At 41.4% G+C, this 25,143-nt stretch overlaps 1 protein-coding gene across 1 annotated transcript in view; it reads right to left on the reverse strand.

The window, feature by feature from the left end:
- Nucleotides 1–5,312: 5,312 nt before the first annotated feature.
- Nucleotides 5,313–25,143, reverse strand: part of LOC117379494 (proton myo-inositol cotransporter) — a 113,834-nt gene continuing 94,003 nt past the window's right edge. Inside the window, exons 5-10 of the mRNA XM_033976221.2 lie at nt 16,301–16,464; nt 13,361–13,481; nt 10,310–10,435; nt 9,188–9,303; nt 8,619–8,771; nt 5,313–5,539 (exon numbers count right to left, since the gene is read on the reverse strand). Of these exons, the coding sequence (XP_033832112.1) occupies nt 5,313–5,539; nt 8,619–8,771; nt 9,188–9,303; nt 10,310–10,435; nt 13,361–13,481; nt 16,301–16,464 (907 nt within the window). The remainder of the gene's footprint in view (nt 5,540–8,618; nt 8,772–9,187; nt 9,304–10,309; nt 10,436–13,360; nt 13,482–16,300; nt 16,465–25,143) is intronic.

Raw genomic sequence — 25,143 nt, forward strand, 5'->3', positions numbered from 1 at the left:
CTCTTTGATCCAAAAGATTCGGATCCCCTAAACGAGCCAAAAGTCCCATCACTAGTTTGCCCAGTGTGCGATCGAACCGTGCTCATGTTCACGAGCCCGGTCTCTTGCCTCTTGCGACTAAAGGCTAAACTTACGACACGCGCCATTGAGCACGGCCCATTGACTTGAATGGGCGGCCATGTTTAGGCCCCGGGGCTTGAGGTTTGAGCGCGGGCCATACAACCCTACGCAACTGTGCTAGAGCTATTGAGTTATTTTAAAAGATAATAGTCAGCCTTTGATTTATTAGCTAGATATAAGTTAGCTATTTTAACAGATAATAGTTAGATATGGAGTTATTTGAACAGATCCATGGCTTGAGCAGGGCACGGTTCAAAGGTCATCGTGTGAGTTTCCTGCTAGAAAAGTACAATTACTTTAAAAAGTTACTCGCATGATGAAGATGACAGATTGTTTTTGCATTGAAAAAAAGAAAAAAAGTGTAAAATCCTAAATCTGTGAGGTCTTTTTTTGTTTCACGTCCATAATTCTGGCCTGTATCGTGCGTTTGTGCTTTGATAATGTACAAAAATCAAAAAAACACTGTCCAAAAAAAAAAGAAAGAAGTTACTCAAGTAAACGTAGCTGAGTACTCCCCACCTCTGGACATGAATGATCGTTTTTAGTGATAGATTTGTTGATATTCTGACTTAGTGGTTGTCAAACTTTGTAAATATGTTCTCGCACGTTTGGAGTCCGCTGCCGTGAAGTCCGGACAGCGTCTGCTACATACAACTGATGTGTAAACAGGGTTAGACGCACAAACCCACTGCCGACTTGACGCACAATAAGTCACTATTTGCTCAGCTCTTTGTACATAAGGCTATGAAGGAAGATACAAAATAAACTGCATAAAATTAGGTTTCAAAATAAAGTACTTGTATATAGCACGTATGAGAGGTAAAATCTGCACGTGAGAACACAACAAGATAAGAACAGAGTCACGAAACACATCCACGTGAATGTAAAACGGCCGCTAGGCACCTCCACAACACACAGGCACTGTCTAAAGGTTAAGTGTTAGAAATCTGCAGTTTGGTCTAAGAGTGAAACTACCCCATTTTCACTCAAAATACGAAATACTAAAAGAAAAAAAGTGCACATGACAGGAGGACTTTTTCACTTTAAGTTTGTCATTTTACTTCCTGGTTGGACACGGGCAGCGGATATGACACACACAGAAGTAAAACCATAGACTGTAGAACGAAATTTAAATCTGTCAACAAATCATTGTAGGAGTAAAGACGTTCGGCTGCTCATCCAACGACCCTGCTATTGTTCTCTTTGTTTTGGGTCTGAGGATAGGGTTATTGATGGGGGAGCGATTATGTCTCAGGCCTCCATTCCTGTTCAAAAATGTATTGTCTTTCCTAACAAAAATAGCTTCTTTAACTCTCCTCTCAAACCATTTATTGTCTCTGGCTCAGATCTGAACTTCACTGTCTTCAAAGTTGTGGTTAGTGTCTTTGAGATGGAGACGCACAGCAGATTGTGGTCCTGAGCTGCTCTCACGCCGGTGTTGGTCCAGTCAAATGAAGCTCATCCAGGCTAGTGTTTATAGGACGTTCCCGCAGACATTCAGTCCTTCTTTAAATTAAGAAGTAGCTGCTATAACTTAACCTCCTGAAACCTGGCGTCCTCATATGTGGACAACACATTTTGGGTCGCGCATTTTTAGAAGAATAACAGCAACAAGATCAGCAACAATGCAAATATATTATTAGAATGTTTAGAATATATTATTATACATTTTTTTCTTCCTGCTTCTGTCTGCAGCTCTTCACATGAGACACATTTTTCCAAGAGGCACAATTGTTGTTTCTCATTTTGTTTTTACTCAGGACAAACGTTGCTGTGTTCAGGGTCTTAATAAATAGTTTTTGCAAATCATTATTCAAATGTTTTATCAAAATGATTAAAATGTCACATATGAGGACATTAGATTTACATAATTTTTTTCTCAGAAACTACATAATGTAAAAAGATAATTCTTTGTATTTAGACTCATCAGGTCCAATCAGCCCAAATAACAAAGAGAAATGAATAAAGCAGGTCAGGAGGGGCCTCAGGAGGGTAAGAGGTTTGCTTCAGTTTGAATCTAGTAAAATAAGAATTAACGTTAGGCAAAGATTTATTTGGTTTAGGAATAAGACTTTGGAATGATCTCAGTGATGAATTTAAGTTAATTAAAACTCTGTCTAAATAAAATAAAAATAAAAACACTTTAAAACATGAATTAATCCGTACATTTACATCGCTGTAGGTTTATGTGGGTCAAGGCATCTGTGTTTAAGCTATTTGTATTTATTAAAGTATTTTCCGAACTAAAAGTAGCTCTTTTTTTTCATAGTTTGGCCGGGGGTGCGACTTATACTCCGATACGACTAATATGTGAAATATGTTTGGTTTTTTTTCTTCATTATTATGCATTTTTTGGCTTAGACTCCAGAAAATACAGTAAATAGATTCTGTTGTGTGACTGTTTCGTGGAGTAATGTGTTGTCAGGACGGTCTTACATAAACACGCCGTTTCAGCCTAATCCTTTTTTTTTTTTTTTGTAATTAATGAATGAAATGTTTAGTTTTGTCTTTTTTCAAGTTTCACAACTAAAATAAAATTCATTCATTCATTCTTTCATTCATAGCAGCCAATTTGGAGCCGAGTTTCCCATTTGGAATTCCGACCGCGAGTATCATAGCAACCAAAGAGCCAATCCGGAGCGAGGTTGTTGAAGGTAACGCCCCTTCCTGCCCGCACCGCTGGTTTATCGGGGAGCGAGGGTTAATACGAACATTTAAGACCAAAATGACGAGTCTGACAGCAGCAGGTACAGAGAGAGGAGCGGCAGCTTTTCAATAGAAAGTGAATTGGAGCCTCAGTTGATGGAACCGGAAGTGCAGCCCATGATCACTTCCTGTTTGGAACTAGCAAGTTAGCTACGTCCATTTATATAAACAGTCTATGTGTTACCTAGCAACCATATTGTAAACAAGAGCCAAAGTGTTCTGGTTTAGATTTCACCGCTACTTGTGTTTTTGTACTTTTTTTCCTCAACTTTTTTCCCACAAACTGACACTTAACCGATGTAAAACTATAATAAATATTTACTACGCCAAAAGGTGCGATATTCCACCAAACCAAGTGACAAAAATCAACCCCGTCATGTGCACTTTAACGATTCTAGCTCTAGGGTAAGATACACGAGTGGTCCAAGGAGGTAGGGTCAGGAAAACTCAAATCATCGTTACTACATTATGTGACTTAAGTATTCAGCTCATCGTACTAAAATATCACATTGATGTAGGATTGTAAACATCACGAACGGAATCAAAACAACTCAAGCAAGTCCGGTATAAGTTTACGACGAGATTCATGAACGCACACGGATGATCTTTAACTCCACTTTGCAAAATAAAATAAAAAAAAACACTTTGTAAACATAAACTGTATCTGTATGTAGGATATACTGCATGTGTGAAATATTGTTTTTTTTTATGTAATACGGAGCCCTCTGACCAGAAGGTAACCAGATCTAAACACACACAAGGGTTTGGCAAATTTGAGGATTTGATTTCTAACACGTAATAATCAAATTGTTCTTGTGCGCTGTGAACAAAACCTATGGATAAACTGTATATTTCACACATTCAGTCAGGTTAGTGCTGGATAGTACACTCCGGAGGGACGCTCTGCTGTGATTGGTCAGGTATTTGGGAACGAGATTAGGATTAAAGACGACGTGTTGTGCTTCTGTCTGTCAACGTAATAAAAGAAACCGGTCCGTTGATCTCGGGCCCAGTGGGAGCTGACGTCACCGCCATTTTGTTTCATTTGTACAAAGTGACTCTGACGCCGCCGAGCTCCGCGTTTGTGTCGTTCAGAAAATACAACTGGAGAATAAACTGAGACCTGAGAAAAGGGAGTGAAGCGGAGGAGGAGAAAACAGGGATCGTGTCGTGTGAGGGTTTACGCCTGCTGCTGCTACCCATCCTCCTCTCCCTGCTCCCTCCCCCTCTTCTTTCTCTTCTCCCTGCTTTACCTCCTTTCCCCCTCTTCCTCCTGTCTTTCTCCCTCCTCTCCCTGCTCCCTCTTCTCCCTGCTCCCTCTCCCCCTCTTTCTCCTCTCCATCTCTCCCTCCTTCCTCTCCTCTCCCTGCTCCCTCTCCTCCTCGTCCCTCTCCTCCTTCCCCTCCTTTACCTGCTCCACCTCCTCCACTCTCTCCTCTCCCTGCTCCCTCTCACCCTGTTTCCACCTCTCCCTGCTCCCTCTCTCTTCCCCTCTTCTTCCTCTTTCTCCTCTCCCTGCTCCCTCTCCTCCTCGTCCCTCTCCTCCTTTTCCTCCTCCCCCTCCTTTACCTGCTCCACCTCCTCCACTCCCTCCTCTCCCTGCTCCCTCTCCTCCTCTCCCCCTCTCCCTTCTCTCCTCGTTGGTCATTTCCTGGGTGCATCCTCCTTACACTCACCTCCTGAGCTCCGCTGCTGCTCCTCACCACCTCCTCATCACCTCCTGCCCTTTGACTTCTCCTCCAGACCAGAGTCTTTGTAGATTTCTGCAGACTTCCCTTCCTTTTCTGTAAAACCTTCAGAGCGTTTTCATGGATCCACCTTCAGGACTGTGACTTCCAGCTCCAGTTCCAGTTCTTACCTTTATTTACTTCATATCTGCTCCTGACCTGGACCAGCCCAGCTCCTTGAAACTTAGACAATCTTTGTTCAAATAAATCCCTCTTTTTTCTGCATATTTGGGTCATTCTTAACAGATCAGAGCAATAACGTCTTGAATACAGCAGCGTAAAGTTACTCAAACCTGCATGAATCACTCTAAATACAACTTCGAGAGCGTAAAGAAGAAGAAGAAGCAACTACAACATGATTAAAATGTCTAAAAAAAGGTTCATTTTGCATAACAGGTCTGCTTTAAATCAGTAAATTGGTGATAGTTAAAGTTATAATTAAAGAGCAGGGTTGAGCCGTCGCTGTCGTCCCTCCCGAGATCACTATCGAGCACTAACCGGTCAGTATTCGTTCAACAGTCTCCGTTCCACTACGTAAATACTACAGGAGTTTTGTTTACTGTTCTTTGTGCAAGACTTTTAAAATCAACATCCGCTTCAGGAGTTAGCTCACTCTCAAGTCAGCGTTTAATAAGCTAAAAGCGAGACATTCATTCTTGTGCAGCTAAAACGACGACACTGTTTGGGATTCCTGAAATTGGCTGAGTTGAAAGTGAACTAAACACAGCGTGGACTCAAAACAAGAGCAGGCCCCGCCCCCTAGTCCACGTCGGAGGCATCGTTGTCAGATAGGTGGTAGTTTGACCCTTTGACCCGGATGTACTCCACTTGTCGAGCCTCGTCGGAGTCGGAAACGCCAAAGGAGCACAGCTGGTTTTCAAACAGAGCCTCGATTTCCTCCAGACGACGGCCTTTGGTTTCAGGGAGGCAGCCGAAGATGAAGATCAGCCCCAGCAGCGCCATCGCGGAGTAGAGGAAAAACGCTCCTGCGAAGAGGAACAAGGCGTTAGCGGCGACAGAAGATATGTGTAGCTTGTATAAAGTGTGCAGTGTATGTAGCTTGTATAAAGTGCGCAGTGTACGTAGCTTGTGTAAAGTGCGCAGTGTACGTAGCTTGTATAAAGTGCGCAGTGTACGTAGCTTGTATAAAGTGCGCAGTGTATGTAGCTTGTATAAAGTGCGCGGTGTACGTAGCTTGTATAAAGTGGGCGGTGTTCGTAGCTTGTATAAAGTGCGCAGTGTATGTAGCTTGTATAAAGTGCGCAGTGTACGTAGCTTGTATAAAGTGCGCAGTGTTTGTAGCTTGTATAAAGTGCGCAGTGTTTGTAGCTTGTATAAAGTGTGCTGTGTATGTAGCTTGTATAAAGTGCGCAGTGTACGTAGCTTGTATAAAGTGCGCAGTGTACCTAGCTTGTATAAAGTGCGCAGTGTACGTAGCTTGTATAAAGTGCGCAGTGTACGTAGCTTGTATAAAGTGTGCAGTGTATGTAGTTTGTATAAAGTGTGCAGTGTATGTAGTTTGTATAAAGTGTGCAGTGTACGTAGCTTGTATAAAGTGCGCAGTGTACGTAGCTTGTATAAAGTGCGCAGTGTACCTAGCTTGTATAAAGTGCGCAGTGTACGTAGCTTGTATAAAGTGCGCAGTGTATTTATGACTCATGACTCTTTTACATGTTTTAGATTTCGTTCATACACAGTTTCTTTTGATCCAAACACAAGTATCTGTCATGGCCGACACATTTAATCACATTTATTCCACATTTAAATAAAAACAATGATGTAATAAATGACTAAAAACACTTTTGTGTGACAAATCCCTGTATTAAAAATCAGGATTAGGAGCGTCTGCCAAAACGACACAAACTCTGTCTCAGACCTGACAAACTTTAATGAGATTTCTGCAGATTTCTCTGATCTCCATCTGCACCGTGTCAAACTGCAGCTACACCTTTTAACTTAAAATGATATAATAAAGTGAACCCTGACCTCAGAGAAGACACGAGTCAGTGGTGATGTTACACTGTACTTGCTGAGTATAAAGAAGAATAAAACTGTGTATTCTTGGGCGTCTGTTTCATCACTTCTTCCTGTTTTGAAGGACTTTTGCCCAATCAAAAGATTTAAAACTGATCTGTTATTTGTTATGGCAAATATTTAAAATGTTCATTAACGTTTTTTTTGACGATGATGATTATTATTTTTATTAATGTATCATTATTAGTTTTACTTTTCAGTTTCAATTCTCCTCTTATTCATTCATGATGATTTTTTTTATTATTATTATCATTATCATCATCAGTATTAGTATTCATTTAATAATTAATTTTTATATGTTTTTCTTAGTTTTTTATTATGATAATTTTTTTATTAATTTATTTTTTTTCTTACATTAGTTTATTTTTATTATCCTTATTATGATATTTTTTTATTAATTAATGTATTTATTTGTGATTTTTTTTCTTACTTTAGTTTATTTATATTTTTATTATGCTTGTTATGATTATGATTATAAATTATTTTGTATTTATATTTATTTAAAAAAACAAAACAACACTTATTTGAGTATGTCCTGACAGTGTGTGTGAGTCCCGTTGACATTCAGTCGTGTCCTTCGTGATATCGTCGTCATTGTTTTATCCGATATGACGCTCGTTTGTCTGGTCGCATTATAAACGTTTAATAAACAAAGTTGGGGAAAAAAAACTCCAAAAATATTCATCAACTTTGAAAATCACGGATGTGCAGCGAGGCCTGTGACGATAATTTGAAGCGATGAAATGATCCAAATGATTCTAGTGAAGGTGTGTGGAGTTTTTTATGTCATTTTTTGAGTGATAAGTGTCTGCACTGATCACGGAGACGGGTCTTTGCACATTACATCACAACTCTGATGGATTTACATAATATAGTGTCATTATTAACATGGAAAAACAATATAAAGAAGCAGAAATATTCATTTTTGTCGTCCTCTTAACATCACCAGTTATAAATTGATTTCTTCCCATTGTGCGGCTGGTTTTATAGCGATCGTTAACCAGCAGGGGGCGGTATTGATTGATCTATAGTAGTTTCTGTGCTTCCTGTTGGAGCGAGCGGCTGCTGCTCGACCTCGGAGCGGGGTTATGTAACAGGCGTGACGCAGAGGACCCGGCGCCGTGTGGGAGCGGACAGCGTGAATGAGATTGGGAAACCTCGCTGACAAACTGATTGGAATTACATAACTTCACAGATCGACTCATGTTCTGTAACTTGTGGAATACCGGGGCGATGTTAACGGACGGCGCGGCGACTTCGTACTCAGACGTTTTTGCATTTTTAACGTCCGATATTTACGCAAAACTGACTCTCGTGAGGTTTGAGTCAAGTTATAATGTTGTTACCTCCTCAAAAACAGACCTGGAGTTGTGTTTTGTTTACGTCACATCAAGAGATTTGAACCGCCAACCTTCACATCAGAGCTTGACCAACTGAGCCACTCTGGGAACGCTTCGTAAAGATGGCGGACATAGACTGTAACGTTACATTTATTACATGAAATCCCCATCTGGCGTTCTATTAAAATAAAAAAAAAAATAATAATAATAATAATAATAAACCAAAGAAAAATAATTGGTTAATTAATAAAAATAAATAAATAAGTAAAGTAAAATTGCAATAAAGAAAAAATTGTAATAAATGAAAAACGTCAAAATAAAATAGTAATAGAATAAAATAGCAATAAAATAAAATATAATGGTAATACAAAAATAAAATAAAAAATAATTGATTAATTAATTGAAAAATAATAATAAATAAAATTGTAATAAATGAAAAAATGTAATAAATAAAAAAGTAATAAATAAAATAAAATAGTAATAACATTAAATAAAATAAAACAGTAATAAAATAAAATTAAATATAAAAATTTAAAATATAAAAAAAAATGATTAATGAATTTAAAAAATAAATAAAAAAGTAATAAATTAAAAAAATAATAAATACAAAAATGTAATAAAATAAAACCATAGTAATAAAATTAAATTAAATCAAACCAAACAAAATTAGCCCCCATCTCTTTAACTGTACCGTAGTAGGTGAGGTACTGGGCCAGGTGCAGAAAGGTGAGGGACACGAGGACGTTGAAGCTCCAGTTGACTCCGGCTGCACAGGCGTTCCCGGTGCTTCTGGCCCACAGGGGGTAGATCTCCGAGTTTATGGTCCAAGGCATCGGGCCCATACCTGGTCACCATGGATACAACAAGGTCAGGACTGTTTGTGTTGTCACGGCAACGACAGAGTAAAAGATCTGCACAGCGACGAAATGGGACCCAAAGTCGACTGCTGCTTAAAAATACGTCATGATGATTGATCGCTGTTTTATCACGTTCATTGTTAAAGGTGTAGTATGTACTTTTGTGATTGGGGGGTACGCCACCAGATCGACCCCACGTGATTTAAATTTATAATCAGGTTTTGCAAATATGTTTAATTATATCGATTATAAATGTCACTGTGTTCACGTAAAGCTTTTTCAGCCTAGCAACCGTAACCGAGGAGTTTTCCATCCAAGGTCTGGACGATGTTTGAAATGAATTTTGATTTTTAAGCTGAGTTTGAAGTAAATGTTTTTGTTTTTTTTTGTTGTTTTTTTTTACCAGGGGCAAACGCAGCCAGGTAGAGCACCAGTCCCAACAGAACGAGCCACGAGTAGGAGGTGGGGCAGTAGTTGTAGGCCCAGTACGCGTGCTCCTTCTGACTTATGTTTGAGCATCTGGAACAAACAAACAGACTTTTATCAGACATTTATCGACTAAAATAAACATTATGAAGAAACAGAACGAACGTGGACTTAGATTCATTTGAGTTGAAGTTAAATTTTGTTAAAATATTATTTCTTACACAGTCCAGTCTCTAATTGTACCTGAAGTTCTGATTGAAGAAAAGAGTACACTGGGAGTATCTGATGTTGGGAGTACCTCTCTCTCTCTCTCTCTCTACACCCCTCACTCTCTTCACCTGTCTTTCCACCTCTTTTTCTTTCTCTTCCTTCAGTTTTTTCCTTATTCCCTTCCTCCTCTCTCCCTCTCCTCTGTCTCACTTCTTCCCCTCCTCTCTCTCTCCCCCTTCTTCTCTCCTTCTCTCCCTTCTATTTTTTCTCCTAATTCCCTTCCTCCTCTCTCCCTCCCATCCCCTTTCTCTCTATCTTCCCTCCCTCTTGCTCTCCCCCTCTTTTTCTCCTAATTCCCTTCCGCCTCTCACCGTCTCCTCACCCTCCTGTTTCTCTCCTCCCTCCTCTCTCCCTTCACCTCTCCCCCGTTTTCTCTTTCCTCTCTCCCTCCACCCCGCTCTCCTCACCCTCCTCTCCCTGCCCTCCTCTCTTCCTTCACCTTCCACCTCTCCTCTCTCTCGCCATCTCCTCCACCGTTCTCTCCCTTCTATTTTTTTCTCCTCATTCCCTTCTGCCTCTCTCCCTCTCTTTCCTCCCAATCCCCTCCCTGTTGTTTTCTGTTTCTCCCTCTACATCCCACTCTCTCTCTCCACCCCTGTCCCCCTCTCTCTCTCTCTCTTGTCCATAGTGTCAGTCGTTCCTCTTTCATTCACTGTTGTATTTGATTTTATTGTGACTGTTGTCGTTCAAACACTTCCTGGTGACAGAGGGAACCCGCCGTGCTGCTCCTTGCTGCCCCCTGCTGCCCCCTGCTGCCCCCTGCTGCCCCCTGCTGACCCCTGCTGGCCCCTGCTGCCCCCTTCTGCCCCCTGCTGGTGCGGTGACTCACCTGCCCCACGCCGCATGCTCCGTAGAGGCTTTATTGACGGGGACACAGGAGGAGGTGAGCAACGAGGAGCCGTTCTCACGGTAACAGAACCCACAACCGGGATCCAGCATGCACGGCTCACACAGTCTATGGAGAGAGGGAGGGACGGAGGGAGGGAAAGAGAGACGGAGGGAGGGAGGAAGGGAACGGGGAGCAGGAAGAGAGGTAATGGGGAGAGGGAGACAGAGAAGGGGAGGGAGGGAAGGAAGGAGGGAGGAACAGGGGGAGGAAGAGAGGGAGGGAACGGGTGAGGAGGGAGAGAAGGAGAGGGAGAGAAAGATGGTGGGAGGGCAAGAATGAGAAAAAGAGAGAGAGGAACGGGGGAGAGAAGGTGAGAGAGAAAGAAAGAAAGAGGGAGGGGGAGAGGGAATGGGGAAGGAGAGTGAGAGAGGAAGGGAGAGGCAGAGAGAGAGAAGGAGAGAGGGAATGGGAGAGGGAGAAAAAGAGAAGGAGGGAAGGAGAGAAGGAGGGAGAGAGAGATGGAGGGAAGAAGAGAGTGAGGGAGGTGGAGGAAAGTTGGAAGGAAAGAGGAAAGGGGGAGGGTGAGAAGGAGAGAGGGGAGCAGAGAGACACAAAGAGGGAGATCGGAGGGTGAGGAGAGAGAGCGACCGAGAGAGGTGTGAGGGAAAAAGAAGGAGAGAGGAGGAAGGGAATGAAGAGGAAAAAATAGAAGGGAGAGAGAGAGAAAAGGGTGGAAGGAGAGGTGAAGGAAGAGAGGGGAGAAGAGAGGGTGTAGGAAGAGAGGATGTAGAGAGAGAGAAGCAGGGAGGACAGAGAGAGACAGAGGGGGGAGTGAGGAAGCGAGAGAACAGCAGTCATTATGTATAATTGTACACAGTGAGGGGGCGGGGCTAAAGTCACATGGTTTGATTCAAATCCACGTTTATCGTCTCTGCTCATTTTAAAGTGTTTTTTCCAACAGCATCTTTAAACCCTTTTACTCTTTAAATACTTTTTAAACAGATACTTTAACTTTTACTTTTTGCTCTAGTATCTGTACTTTTACTTAAGTAACAAAAGTACTTCTTCGACCTGTGGCTTTATGTAGTTTATTAAAGGCGCTGTACCCGTTTTCTCTTGAAAAGGTGAAAACTAAAACGTGACTTAGTTTCAAACGTTTTGCAGAGACATTTGTTGTTGTTCGTTATGACTTAAGTGATTTATTCAGACTAATTCGAGTGCAGTTATTAGTGTTGCCAAATATTTCGACAAAACTCTCCTTCGTTTCACTCGTGTCTATTCAGAAACAGGTCACGTTCCTCTGAGTGGATCTGTGAAAATGAGCCGTGATCAGAGCGACGCAGAGAGACTCCGTACACGTAAAAGCCCTGTGCGTTTTCAGCTCCATTAGTTTGTAGCTCCAGACGACGTGCCACCGCCGTAACGCCGCTCTCGTCGTGTTTTGTGCTAAGTGCGAGTAAATTGGACAAGCGCACGCCGAGATCTGTCCGAGCGCGCCTCTGTTTCCTAATGGGACGCCCACAGGGAGAGGGGCTGTTTGCGTAGGGCTCAAAGTCAGACGGAGATGAGGAGGGTCACAACGGCAAACACTGGGCTTAAATCCTGTTAATCCTGCTAATGCTAACGCTAATTAAGAGGTTTATTTCACTACCTTTAAGTTTATAACGCGGCTTTATCGTGTGTACGTGTGTCCCTGCTGGTTTAAAAAAGGTACTACATCGCAACTGAACCCGTGCTGCCAGCGTCGAAACGTGTTCTTCTCTTTCTCAGTGTACGACGTCTAAACAGCGCCCCCCGTAGGGAAAAGTGTGGACATCTGCACACAGTCGGGGAGATTCATTCATCTGATACGACTCAATTTTTTCGCGTCGTGCAACAAAGATCTCAAAGGCCGCGTCCCAATTCGACGGTTGAAAACTCTCAAAGTACAAAAGCCGACGAAAATGCTCCTCCGTCCACCGCAAAAAACGTACGGAAACGGGACAGACCGACACCACGGAGCGTACGTCAACCTCCGTCCGTGCGCTTACGTTACGTCGCCTAGCAACCGTGACGGCCGCTAATGAGCTAAACGTGTAAAATGGACGTGGAAATAATTACAGTTTCATTTTAAATTCTTTATTATTTCATAGAAGAAGAGTTAAGGTGTCGTCGTTGCAGTTGTTTATTTCCGTTTAGACTGAATGACGTGAGGAATTAATCTTTCCCTTTGAATATCAATAGGCAAATATAACATTCAAAGTGATTTTTTTTTAACAATTGTAGCGAATATTACATAACTTTAAGAAAATATACCTTGTAGAAGAAGTCACGCACGGTGCATGATGGGATATATCACACAGATATTAATAAAAAATGAATCGCAAAAGAAAAGTAGCTCCACCAGGTCCGTCCACAGAAATTTGCCAGCCCCCTGTAATATTAATTAATAAGCAGAGGTTCCAATTCTGGGCCCCCCAAAGACCCTGGGGCCCGGGACAAGATGCCCTTCGGCCCCCCCTTCTGTCGACTCCCCTGTCTCTTACGTACGATACCGCCCAAAGTCAGTTTCCGGCGTCCGACTCCCTCCGCCAGCCACACCCCGCGCAGCCGTTTATTTCCGTTTAAGACTGAATGAAATAAGGAATTCATCTTTTCTTTTGAATATCAACAGGCAAATATAACGTTCGAGGTGATTTTTTCCCCCAGTTGTAGCGAATATTACATAACTTTAAGAAAATACACCTCGTTTCTCCCCGTAGAAGAATTGAAGCGCGGTGCATGATGGGATATAGCAGTGCGCGAAGTCTGCCCGGATACACGCTTCGTTCAAGGCGGATCTCCATGGAAACGCAGGGCACATTTGTCGGTCGCGTGAAATGGGACAGGTCTCGTCGTGCCTGAAGTTACGCAAAGTGTCCTCCAAATGCACCCGACGAAGTGTGAGACCGTCGAAGCGCGAGACCGATGAAGTGCGAGACCGATGAAGTGCGAGACCGACGAAGTGCGAGACCGACGAAGTGTGAAACCGTCGAATTGAAACACGGCCGTAGACTGTCGGATGATACTCACTGGTACTTGTTGCAGGTGGAGTTGGCCGTGGCGGGGTCCAGAGGGTGGAACGTGACGGGGGGACTGTGCTGAGCGGAGAGGAGGAACCCGACCGCGAGCAAACTCAGGCTCAGACACGTTCCTGTTGGAAATAAAACAAAACGTTAATACTTTTTTTCCAGCTGCACCAAAGGGAAATCACAGAGCAGCTGGTTCGATAAACTCCACGTACCATCGTTTTGTTTTTTGCTTCTGACGTTGCCGTGACAAATTATCTGCTTTCTAGTGAGTGGGAGTTTTTATTGATTAAAGGTCCACGGCGTAACTTTTCTGCGTGTCCCCGTGGAGATGTTATTGATGTTCCACAGTGCGGCAATAAACATAAACAAACTGTATTTGTCTCCACGGAGACGGGCAGGTAGCGCAAGTTTGAGGTACTGCTGAGCGATAAAAAGCTTGTACAGTAATGAAATAAATGCAAGATTAATGCCATATTGCGGAATCTTGAATGCAAAACAATGACATCTTTAAGAAACAGGTCATGTACGGTCCAAAAAAATGTTACATAGTCTTTTAACTTTTCCAAAATGTAAACGTATGCACCAGAACTGTTTAAAAACTGGACAAAAAAAGTGGGCTGCGAGTGTCATAGCAACCAAAGAGCCAATCGGGAGCGAGACTGTTGAAGGTAACGCCCCTTCCTGCCCGCATCACTAGTTTGGTAGGGGGCGGGCGATTAGCAACGCTGTCAAACCTGTTGCTAACGCTAACAGGAGCGACGTCGTTGATGTTCATATCTTGATTTACAGATTTTTGACCCTCTTTCATTGCACAATTTTGGCTAAAAATGTTCAAATTGCAACCGTAGACTGTTCAAAATGACACTACAAAAGAATTCCTTGTTTTATGAATCACCACAGAGGCTAACTACAGCAAACTCCATTTTTAAAACGCTACAAACTGAACACATTAGCACCTTTAGCTCCCACAAACAAAAATGTCTAGCTCCGCCCCCTGCGTCTCACCGTCGGACACATACCTGCACTGGACCGGAGTGGACGCAGGTGCTGAACAAAGACAGAATAATCCCGTCATGCTGGTTGTTGTTGTTTGCCCAAAATAAAATCTTCCAGAGGAGCACGGCTAAACATCATGAGATTCAAGCTAAAAACAAAATGCTGGCTAACTCTATTGTGCTGCTAATGGAGCTGTACATATGTGAGGAAAAAAAAATATATATATTTATATATATATAAAACTCAAAATGACTACAAAAATTATAATTAAAATAACAAAAAAAAATAAAAATAAAAAATAAAACAAAAAATAAATAAAAATAACTAAAAACAAATTAAGAACCCTCAAAATAAATAAATTATAAAAGAAACTCAAAATAAAAAAAAAAACAACCCAGGATCATGTAGAGGGTTAATATGAACATTTAAGACCAAAATGAGTCTGAAGCAGCAGGTACAGAGAGAGGACACAGCTTTTCAATCGAAAGTGAATTGGAGCCAGACTAAATAAAGTTTATTTGGAACGTGACGGCTAACAGATTAGCTATGTCCATTTATATAAACAGTCTATGGCTTCTTCATGTCCGATGCTGATACCGATATTTTTTGGTCGATACATGGGTCCGATTTTGATTATTTTACTCTAAATTATGATTAAAATTGACTAAAAACTCCCCCCAAAGTCCGTTTTTTTTTAACCACATAAGAGATCTGTGTAGTCACGTTTTGCGCAGCTATGGAGACAAGCAGGTGACGCCATCAGACCGAGCTAGATCTGTGGAGAAGCGAGTCCGTTCACAGTACAAATGCATGTTTTTAAAGGTATGTTAAAGCCATGAAACACCTGTACGTCCATTTATATATACAGTCTATGCATCTCCCTGTGTAAATAAAACTACTTGAGGGTCACTTCTTCTGCACGACCGTTCCCTCTTTTATTTTGTTAAAGTATTTTTTTTTAAACCTTAAAACGATGTGGCTGTAGAGACGTGTGTGGGAGGAAAAGGTTTCAGTGAACAGACGATCTGCGTTTGATCAAAGAGCCGGTCTGTACTGAAGCTTTACAAGTGCAAGGTCATGTCTATAAAATAACTGTTACACGCACTATTTCACTTCTGTTTAAAGCAAGACTGTGGCACTGTAGCTCAAAAAGTTACATAGTGTTACTTTAAGTGTGGGACTTTTAAAGTGTTTTTGCCTCAGACTAATGGATTAGATTGGATTGTTTCTTATTATAATAGATATGGCTTCCAATAAGCACTTGTAATTCAGCACGTGGCTTAGTAATTACGCCCCCTAGTGTTTATCTGGCTGTTTATGTCACTCTAACATTATCATTCAGAAAGATGCCATGAGCTCGGGATTGGGAATTTTTATTTTATTTTTGTATTTATTTTTGTATTTTTTAAATGTATTCTATTTTACTTATTTATTTTATTTTTTGCAGGAGTAATCTTGATTTTGATTATTTTATTTTATTTATTTTATTGTTTTTGAGTGTTGATTTTTATTTTTTATTTTTATTTGTTTATTTTATTTTATTTTTTGCAGGAGTAATCTTGATTTTGATGATTTAATTTTTATTTATTTATTTATTAGTTTGTTTTTGAGTGTTGATTTTTATTTATTTATTTTTTATTTTGTAGTTTTTCCTTAATTTTATGGATTTTTTTTTCTTAATTTTGTGGATTTTTTATTGCTATTATTTTTTTCTTATTTTTCTTTTTTTTTATCATTAAATAAAAAAATAATAATAATAATCGCAAAATTAAAGTATCTATTCCCACAGAAATTTGCAGGCCCGGTGCAAGACGCCTCACATGGGCCCCCCTCTAAGATTAATTAATAAGCAGCGGTTCTGTTCCAATTCTGGGCCCCCTAAGACCCTGGGCCCCGGGACAGGACACCCCTTTGCCCCCGTCCTGTCGACTCCCCTGCCTCTCACCTACGATACTGCCCAGAGTCAGTTTCCGACGTCCGACTCTCTCCACCAGCCACACCCCGAGCAGCGTGAACAGGAAGTTGGTGAGAGTGGTGAGTCCGGCGAGCCAGATGGCCAACCTGTCGTCCCTCACCCCCGACATCTGCAGGATCGTGGCGCTGTAGTACCTGTAGGGGGCGCATGGGAGAAAGAGTTACAGCCAGTCTATGCCTTTACAGCTCAAAAAGTTTCATATTACAACCAAAAACACACAAATCCCTCCGTTATTGCAAAGAAAACGCCTCAAAATATATTACTCCAGCTTTCACGAAGTCGATATAGTGATTACCTCTTTAATACGTCGAGATAAGCTAACGTTAGCGTGTTCAGAACGACCACAGACTCAAAATAATCAGTTTGCAAAGCCGATTTAGAATTATTTTTAGTCATTATAGATTTTATTGTCATTTATAGATTTTTTTATTGCTCAAAAACACCTTAAAAATGAGCAGGGACCCTTCCACAGATCTGACCTGTAACTTGACGTCGTCATGTCACCTGCTTGTTTCCGCGTTGTTTGGCGTAAGGAAACACGCCAAATTTCTCCTGGACGTTTATTTTCTGAATGCAAGGGCTACTGTCGGCCGTAATCCACAAGAGCAGTGTCAACTCGCTCGGGCCGGTCGCCAAAATCGACCGGCAACCGACCAATCGAAGCTTTACGTTAACGTGTCGTCATAGCAACCGAACGTCACATACAAAAGCAGCTAAGCTAACAGCAACATAAACAGTTAGAGAAACAACAAAAGGAGTCAACTCAGAGCAAAAACGCAAAATATCAGATTATTACAGTGCGTTTTATGCCATTTTGTCGATTAATTTAGGAAAAAGTACTAACGTTTCCATGGAGACGAGCGCGAGGGCCGTCCAATTTAATTTCCTTTGCAAACAACGAAGCTAAACGTGTGATATAGACGTCCACAAACACAGAACAAACAGACCTGGAGTTGTGCTTTTTTTGTTTCATTCACACACGTTTAACACACAAACCAAACTGCACATTTACGCTGAGCTCTTCTCTCAAACAGAAAACACTCTGTTCCACCTTGTGATGTCATCAAGTGGCGATACAGGAAGTGCTCCGCTGTGTTTTTAAACTCCACACACCTTCATTTCTAGGACCATTTGGGATCATTTCAGCGCCGGAATTGCCGCACGTTACTAAACAAAACGGTAAAACGTAGCTGTTAACTTGAAAACTACCACGTTATGACATCACAAGGTGGAACGGAGCGTTTTGAGGTTTGGAGATGTGGACGGACGAACAAAAAAAAGCGACTCAAACATGTGCGAATGAAACAAAACACAACTCCGGGTGCGTTTTTGATGAGGAAACGGCTTTATAACGTGACTTAAACCTCAAAAGAGTCACTTTTTGCATAATATAGGACCTTAAAGTTTAGCTAATCCACGGCTCCCCAAACTGTTTTACTGTTAATTTCTTTTTAAATAATAACAGTTATTCCTTCCCGTTCAGCAGCACTGTCCCACTTCAGAGCTCTTGTGAGATATACACGATTACACCCGTCACTTTGAACAGCTCTCCCATCAGAGCCTCTTAATTACACATGCGATTTTGGCACCGAGCTACTTCACGTTGCCAAATTACAGCCAATTATCATCAACAAGCTCCGTGCAGCGCCGGTCAACACGGCACACACCTGCGTTTGCTCTGGACGCACTTCACACACGCCGTCGGGCAAGTGCGAACACGGGACTGAAATAAATATCCATGCGTGCGCTATTTTTATGTTAGCCTCTGTTGGAGTTTAAAAAGGCTCGCGGCGGATGAAGAAAACGAACGGCAACTGACCGTACGGACAAACATCACCGTGGTTATTGGTGGTTTTGGGGATTTTTAGATGTAATGACGTCGTTTTTCCAGATGGGGGCAAAAAAGAGACAGTTTTTCCTGTTGATTTGATCCCAATTTGTCATGAAATATTCAAAAGGTAAATGCACAAATGTTCAACCAGACCATGGACTTGTATACAGTCGTCCGTCGCTATATCGTGGTTCACCTTTCGCGGTCTCGCTGTTTCGCGTATTGTGTTCTGCATCCTGATTGGCTGTTGGACTGTAGACCATTGTGTCGTGCGTCCTGATTGGCTGTTGGACTGTAGACCATTGTGTCGTGCGTCCTGATTGGCTGTTGGACTGTAGACCATTGTCCATCAGTCTCCTCCGTGCCGTGTCTCCTGTCCAGTACAGAATGTGTTCAGACAAATTTACATAAACGTTGTATCGCGGTGTGACTCTGAAGTGCTGTACGTTTGCAATTTGTTTTCTCCCCGACAAAAAACCCACAATGTCGATGAAACGTTCTGCACCGACAAAGACGCCTACGAAGGTTTGAACTTTGAGAGAGTTTAAACGAGAGAGAAATGTGAGAAAATGTGAACGCCTGTGTGAGAAAAGTGTATAAAGTGTGTGGTGAGGGGTTTTACAGACAAAAACATGTAGAATAATGTAAAAAATAAAGCTGATACTTCGTGGATTTTGCCTATTATGGGTTATTTTTAGAACGTGATCCCCGTGATAAACGATGTTGCGACGTCATCTGAAACACAGTAAAAAAAAAACTGGACAAAAAGTCAGGAATTAGGGCCTTAGACGTCATTTATCTCCTGTTTATAACTCCATCCTCAGACCTAAAGCGAAACAATCATGCTAGCCTGGATGCTAATAGCCAGTGTGCTAATAGCCTGGATGCTAATAGGTGTGAAAGCTGAAGCTGGATTATGCAAAATATGACTCAGGCACAGTTCATACTCGGGCGAGACATCTGATAAATAGTTGTGTTACTCTAATGATAATATTCAGGCGATATTATGGACATTCGCATATTATTTTTACTTCAAAATGTGGTTTTATTATCGCAGAGACGGGATTGTTGTCAGTTGAAAGACCTTAAACGATAATCTATACAGGAAATTAGATCAAATATGTCTCTAAATGTCGTGGTTGAAGGTCAAGTATCGCACAAAACATAAATAAACTGTAAAATGAACCAGAATATCTTTTCAAATCAGACTTTCTGTGCTTGTGTCGCTCTATAGTTTTAATCTCTGACACCAGTGGATCATTTTGTTATAATTTACACAGTTTAAATCACAATATTCATCTAAAACGACTTAATAAAAGAAGCAAATCCGCTGAGTTCCGCCTTAGAAAACTGCAGTGTCCAACGGGAGCTGACGTCGCCGTAATCATCGCAACAAAGCGCCGTGGAGCTGTCGACGCCCCCTACGGACAGCTGCGCATCACACTAACGAGTGAGCAGAGGATTTTGTTTTATTTGTACCAAAACGACGACGAGACGCTGCCGAATCCTACGAGTATCACCGATTAAGAAAATAAAACTGGAGAACAAAGTGTGGACATGGGTGGAGGTGAAAACGGGGATTTACTGGCAAAATGGCGTCTTAAAAATAAACGACAAAAGATTACTCAAACATGAATCAGAGGTTTAATGAGAAGAAACAACTAACATGGTTCAAAGCTCTGAAAAAGTCCATTTTGCAGAAGAATTGATTTGATTTAAGGTGTGTTTTTTCCGTTCTGTTGCCGTGTCCTTAAAAAAAGACGCGTCACACCTAAGCTAGCATGAATGTGGAGATTGCGTGAGCGTCGTTGGAGGTCGGAGAGGCCGATGGCACAGATCAGCATCCTCATTTCTGTCAGTCTACCCCAGGGCAGCTGCGACTACAATAGAAGCTTGAACTTGGAGTGAATGAATACAGATACAGCGTCGCGTTTCGAGAGTTTTCGTCGCGCCTCTCAAGCGGATCACAAGCGCAAGACCTGATTATTATTATCTTTGCAAATCCGCACAACAACAATTACAATATTATCACTTTTTCTCTACATATTCCCCACTTCTATCTGCAGAGACACGTGTTTGAGAATGATTCAGAATAATCCCAAAAAGGCCATAACTCATTAGGGAACGCGAGAACAAAAACGCTCTAAATTAGCATTTGACTTTTAGCGTCTTCAAAAGCCTCGTTATCGCCTCTCTCGAAACAAAAGACACGGATTTGCATATTAATACGTCGAATTCGACAATAATGAGGAAACAGATCGCACTAAATAAAGGCAGAGTTAATGAGATACTTTTGTGCGTTCGGTGCGGCGCTGGAAGTAAACGGGACGAGGTGTTAGCGGAGAAACAAGTGTCGTCGTCGTCCTCGTAACACGTCGTGGTTGTTACGCTGACTCACAACCACACACACACACAAGTATACACAAAATATACACAAAACAACATCTGTCCTGATGCCACTCGTCAAACACATGAAATATACACAAAATACCCACAAAAATATACACAAAATATACAAAAAACATCTGTCCTAATGCCACTCGTCAAACACATGAAATATACACAAAATAGAGTCAAAAATATAGACAAAATACAACAAACAAGATCTGTCCTGCTGCCACTCAAACACACACAAAATATACACAAACTACACACATAAATATAAGCCGAATAATATTATGGATAAAAAAAAGAAGAACAAACGCCTCAATTCCAATAAACAGCGAGTCTGAAAGTGTGTGTGTGTGTGTGTGTGTGTGTGTGTGTGTGTGTATTTTCACTCTGGAGTTAATAAAAGTGTGAGTTGTGCGTCTCTGGAGCAGTTTGAGGAAACAGCGGGAATAAAAGCACGAGTTCAGATCAGAGCTGGAGCCTGTGGAGCCGATATGTGTCTCACACACACACACACACACACACACACACACACACACACACACACACACACAAGTATACACAAAATACACATCTGTCCTGCTGCCACTCGCACACGCAATATATACAAAATACACACAAAATATACACAAAACAACATCTGTCCTGATGCCACTCGTCAAACACATGAAATATACACAAAATACCCACAAAAATATACACAAAATATATGCAAAATAGAGACAAAAATATATACAAAATACAACAAACAAGATCTGTCCTGCTGCCACTCAAACACACACAAAATATAAACAAAATATGCACAAAACGTACATTAAACACACTCAAAAGTACACACAAAACACTCAAAAGTACACATTAAACACACTCAAAAGTACACACTCAAAAGTACACACTAAACACATTCAAAAGTACACACAGAAGTACACACTAAACACACTCAAAGTACACACGACACTCAAAAGTACACACTAAAATAAGGACTGATCTTTGTACTATTGTGAAAAAGTACATCTTGTTCAAACTGTTGAAATCTTCATAAAGTCGAGTTGAACCTCGTCCTTCTCTCTCAGAGTTTAATAAAAGGTCATAGACATAGATGTAAGTGTAGACGTGTCTGTGCGTGGGCGGAGACTCTGGCCCCACCCACTACACACCTGCAGCCAATCAGTGATCACACTCACTCAGTCTGTGGAGTGAACTCAGCAGGTGAAACAAAGCGCCGCGGTGTGGGCCGCAGCATCGGGGAAACGGTTGTGCGTGTGCATATTCATGAGGCTCTGTCCGCTTGAAGCCCGTCGCCATGGAAATAAAGATGTTGGGCGGTCAGCTGACGGCGTCCTGCGGCGTTTGGGGCGAATGACGTGAACGAGACCGATCCAACAATAGAACCAGATGTACTGTACTATGCACTGGAGAACTACGCACATGGCAACTATAATAATAAGTACAAATTTATAACTAACTGTGATGGTGACTGTAAAGCTAACTAGAGGCACTGCTCTGTCTGCAGCTCGGTTACTCAAGATAAACTTTAATCTGAGCTTGTTTTAACGCGACCAGAAAGAACTGGCTTAAATGGAACAGCCACGACAACAACTGACGTGAAAGTCCAGGTCAAATTATATTAAAGTAAACACGACTGCAGTTTTTTCATTCAGTCACACTCATCCATTTAGTTGGAAATCAAACATCTAAATGAGATCATGGACTCGCAGGTTTGGTCATAGGCTCCAGAAAATGTTTTTAAATAGATTTTTTTTGTGATTTTTTGTGAGTTTTCTAATCCTTCAGCTCTAAACTTGCACTGATCTGCAGCTGTTATTTGACGAGGTTAAAGGGCCATGATACACTTCTGATCTATGTTATAATGTCTCTGTCTCTCTGTCTTTCCTTCTCTCTCTGTGTCTCTCTCCCTTTCTCTCTCTGTTTTTCTCTGTCTCTGTCTCTCTTTCCCTTTCTCCCTCTCTCTGTCTCTCTCCCTTTCTCTCTCTGTCTTTCTCTCTCTTTCTGTCTTTCTTTCTCTCTGTCTCATTCTCTTTCTCTGTCCTTCTCTCTCTTTCTCCCTCTTTCTGTCTTCCTTTCTCTCTGTCTCATTCCCTTTCTCTCTCTCTGTCCTTCTCTGTCTTTCTCTCTCTTTCTCTGTCTCTCTCCCTTTCTCTTTCTCTGTCTCTCTCCCTTTCTCTTTCTCTGTCTCTCTCCCTTTCTCTGTCTCTCTCCCTTTCTCTGTCTCTCTCCCTTTCTCTCTCTGTCTCTCTCCCTTTCTCTCTCTGTCTTTCTCTCTCCCTCTGCGTGTCTCTCTCCCTTTCTCCCTCTCCCTGTCTTCCTCTCTCTATATATCTTTTCCTGTCTTTCTCTCTCTCTGCCTTTCTCCCTCTCTTTCTGTCTCTCCCTCCCTCTGTGTGTCTCTCTCCCCCTCTCTCTCTCTGCCTCTCCCTTTCTTCCTCTTTCTGTGTTTTTCTATCTTTCTCTTTCTCTTCTCTTTTGAGTCTGTGTTTCAATATTATCGTTTATCGTCTCTCTTTACTTCGGTGATATCAAACTTCAAAATGTGTTATGGTGACAGGCCTAAGAACAGAGCACAAATACAACTAGCATGCTAAAACTGCACTTCCTGATTCTCAGACATTAAAGGGCCCGTATGACTCTATTTTCTGATCTGTTCTGTCGTTTCCTCGTCACAAACAGACCTGGAGTTGTGTTTTTTTTGTTTCATTCACACACGTTTAACACACAAACCTGCAGACAAACTGAAAACACTCTGTTCCACCTTGTGATGTCATCATGTGGCGATACAGGAAGTGCTCCGCTGTGTTTTTAAACTCCACACACCTACATTTCTAGAATCATTTGGATCATTTCAGCCTCTGGAATAAATGCCAATCTACTACTGAACTAAAGGTAAAACGTCGCTGTTCACTTGAAAACTACCACTTGATGACATCACAAGGTGGGAAGAGTCCATTTTGTGTGATATTGGACCTTTAAGATTTGGACAAGAGCACAGAAAGCAGCTCGCACAATAAAACCTGCCATTCTCTTGTCATTCTATTAAAGAACAGATGAAAATGCGAGTGATTTTCTCTGATATTTGTGAATCACGTTTGATCTGTCAGTTTTGCGTGAACAATCTCTTCGCCGTTTACAAAAATGAGCTTCAGTTTGAGCGACGGACGATGAGTTTTTCTGAGGCTTTAAACCAAAAAAAGTCAAAAAACTATCGTCCCGTCGTTCACAAACATCTGTCTTAATGTTTCTACGCCGCAGTTTTAACCTCACATGAAGTACTTTTCTGAGGTTACGAGGTCGGGTGGAACAATGACACGAGACAAACGGGATAAAACTGAAGAAACAACAGCAGAGATGACCAAATACTTCACTACTTCACTGCAGTTACTACTTAATACTACTACCTACTACTAGTTTTCGAGTTCAAGTTTTGGTAAAACAATAATAAATACTGTATTTTCTGGACTATAAGTCACACTTTTATCATAGTTTTTTTCATATGTCTGTTCTTGGTCTCAGATTTTCTAAAGTAAATTTCCCCCCAAAATGTGACTTATACTCCAGTACGACTTATACTCCAGAGCGACTTATACTCCAGTGGGACTTATACTCCAGAGGGACTTATACTCCAGAGGGACTTATACTCCAGAGGGACTTATACTCCAGAGCGACTTATAATCCAGAGGGACTTATACTCCAGTAAGACTTATTCTCAGGTGTGACTTATACTCCAGAGCGACGTATAGTCCAGAAAATACAATACACAAAATTCATAAGAAAAATGAAGAAACTGATTTGTCTCATTTTAAATCGTTTAAGAGTAAAAAGTATTTCACACAAACGTTAAAGTACATTTTTACAATTTAGATTTTTTCATGTGATACTGTTGCTTTTACTTGAGTACCTTTTACATCTTTATCTGTACTTTTACTTTCACAAAAGGGAGTATTTCATGCAACACAATGTTATTTATACAGTACAGTTGTTGTACAAAGTAATTCAAAGTGTTTTACTGAATAAGAAACATGTTAAAATCACAATAAAACAAATCAAAACTTAAGCCAAACAGAACCGTCTGGATTTAAACTCTGTCAGAGCAGAGGCCTGTCTCACATCCATGAATATACTGTATATACAAGTATATGTATATGTCTGTACGCGGGTACTCTCCTCTGATCAGGAGTACCCCGTGTCTTTATACTTTTACTCTTCTATAATGTACAAAAAGGTTTTTAGTTTAAATGTAAAAATGTAGGAGCAGCATTTGATCATGAGATGTGTCTGTGTCACAGAGGTCTGATCCACCGTGAAAGAGAAAGGGACGGAGGGATGAGGGAGGGAAGGAGGAGGGAAGGGATGGATGGAGAGGTGAGAGATGGATGGAGGGATGAGGGATGAATGAATGGATGGATGGAAAGAGGGATGAGAGATGGGTGGAGCGATGGATGAGGGATGGATGGAGGGATGAGAGATGGATGGGGGATGAGAGATGGAGGGATGAGGGATGGATGAATGGATGGAGGGATGAGAGATGGATGGATGAGGGATGGATGGATGAGAGATGGAGGAATGGATGGAGAGA

The sequence above is a fragment of the Periophthalmus magnuspinnatus genome, chromosome 12 (genome assembly GCF_009829125.3).
Source record: "Periophthalmus magnuspinnatus isolate fPerMag1 chromosome 12, fPerMag1.2.pri, whole genome shotgun sequence".
NCBI classification, from domain to species: Eukaryota; Metazoa; Chordata; class Actinopteri; order Gobiiformes; family Gobiidae; genus Periophthalmus; species Periophthalmus magnuspinnatus.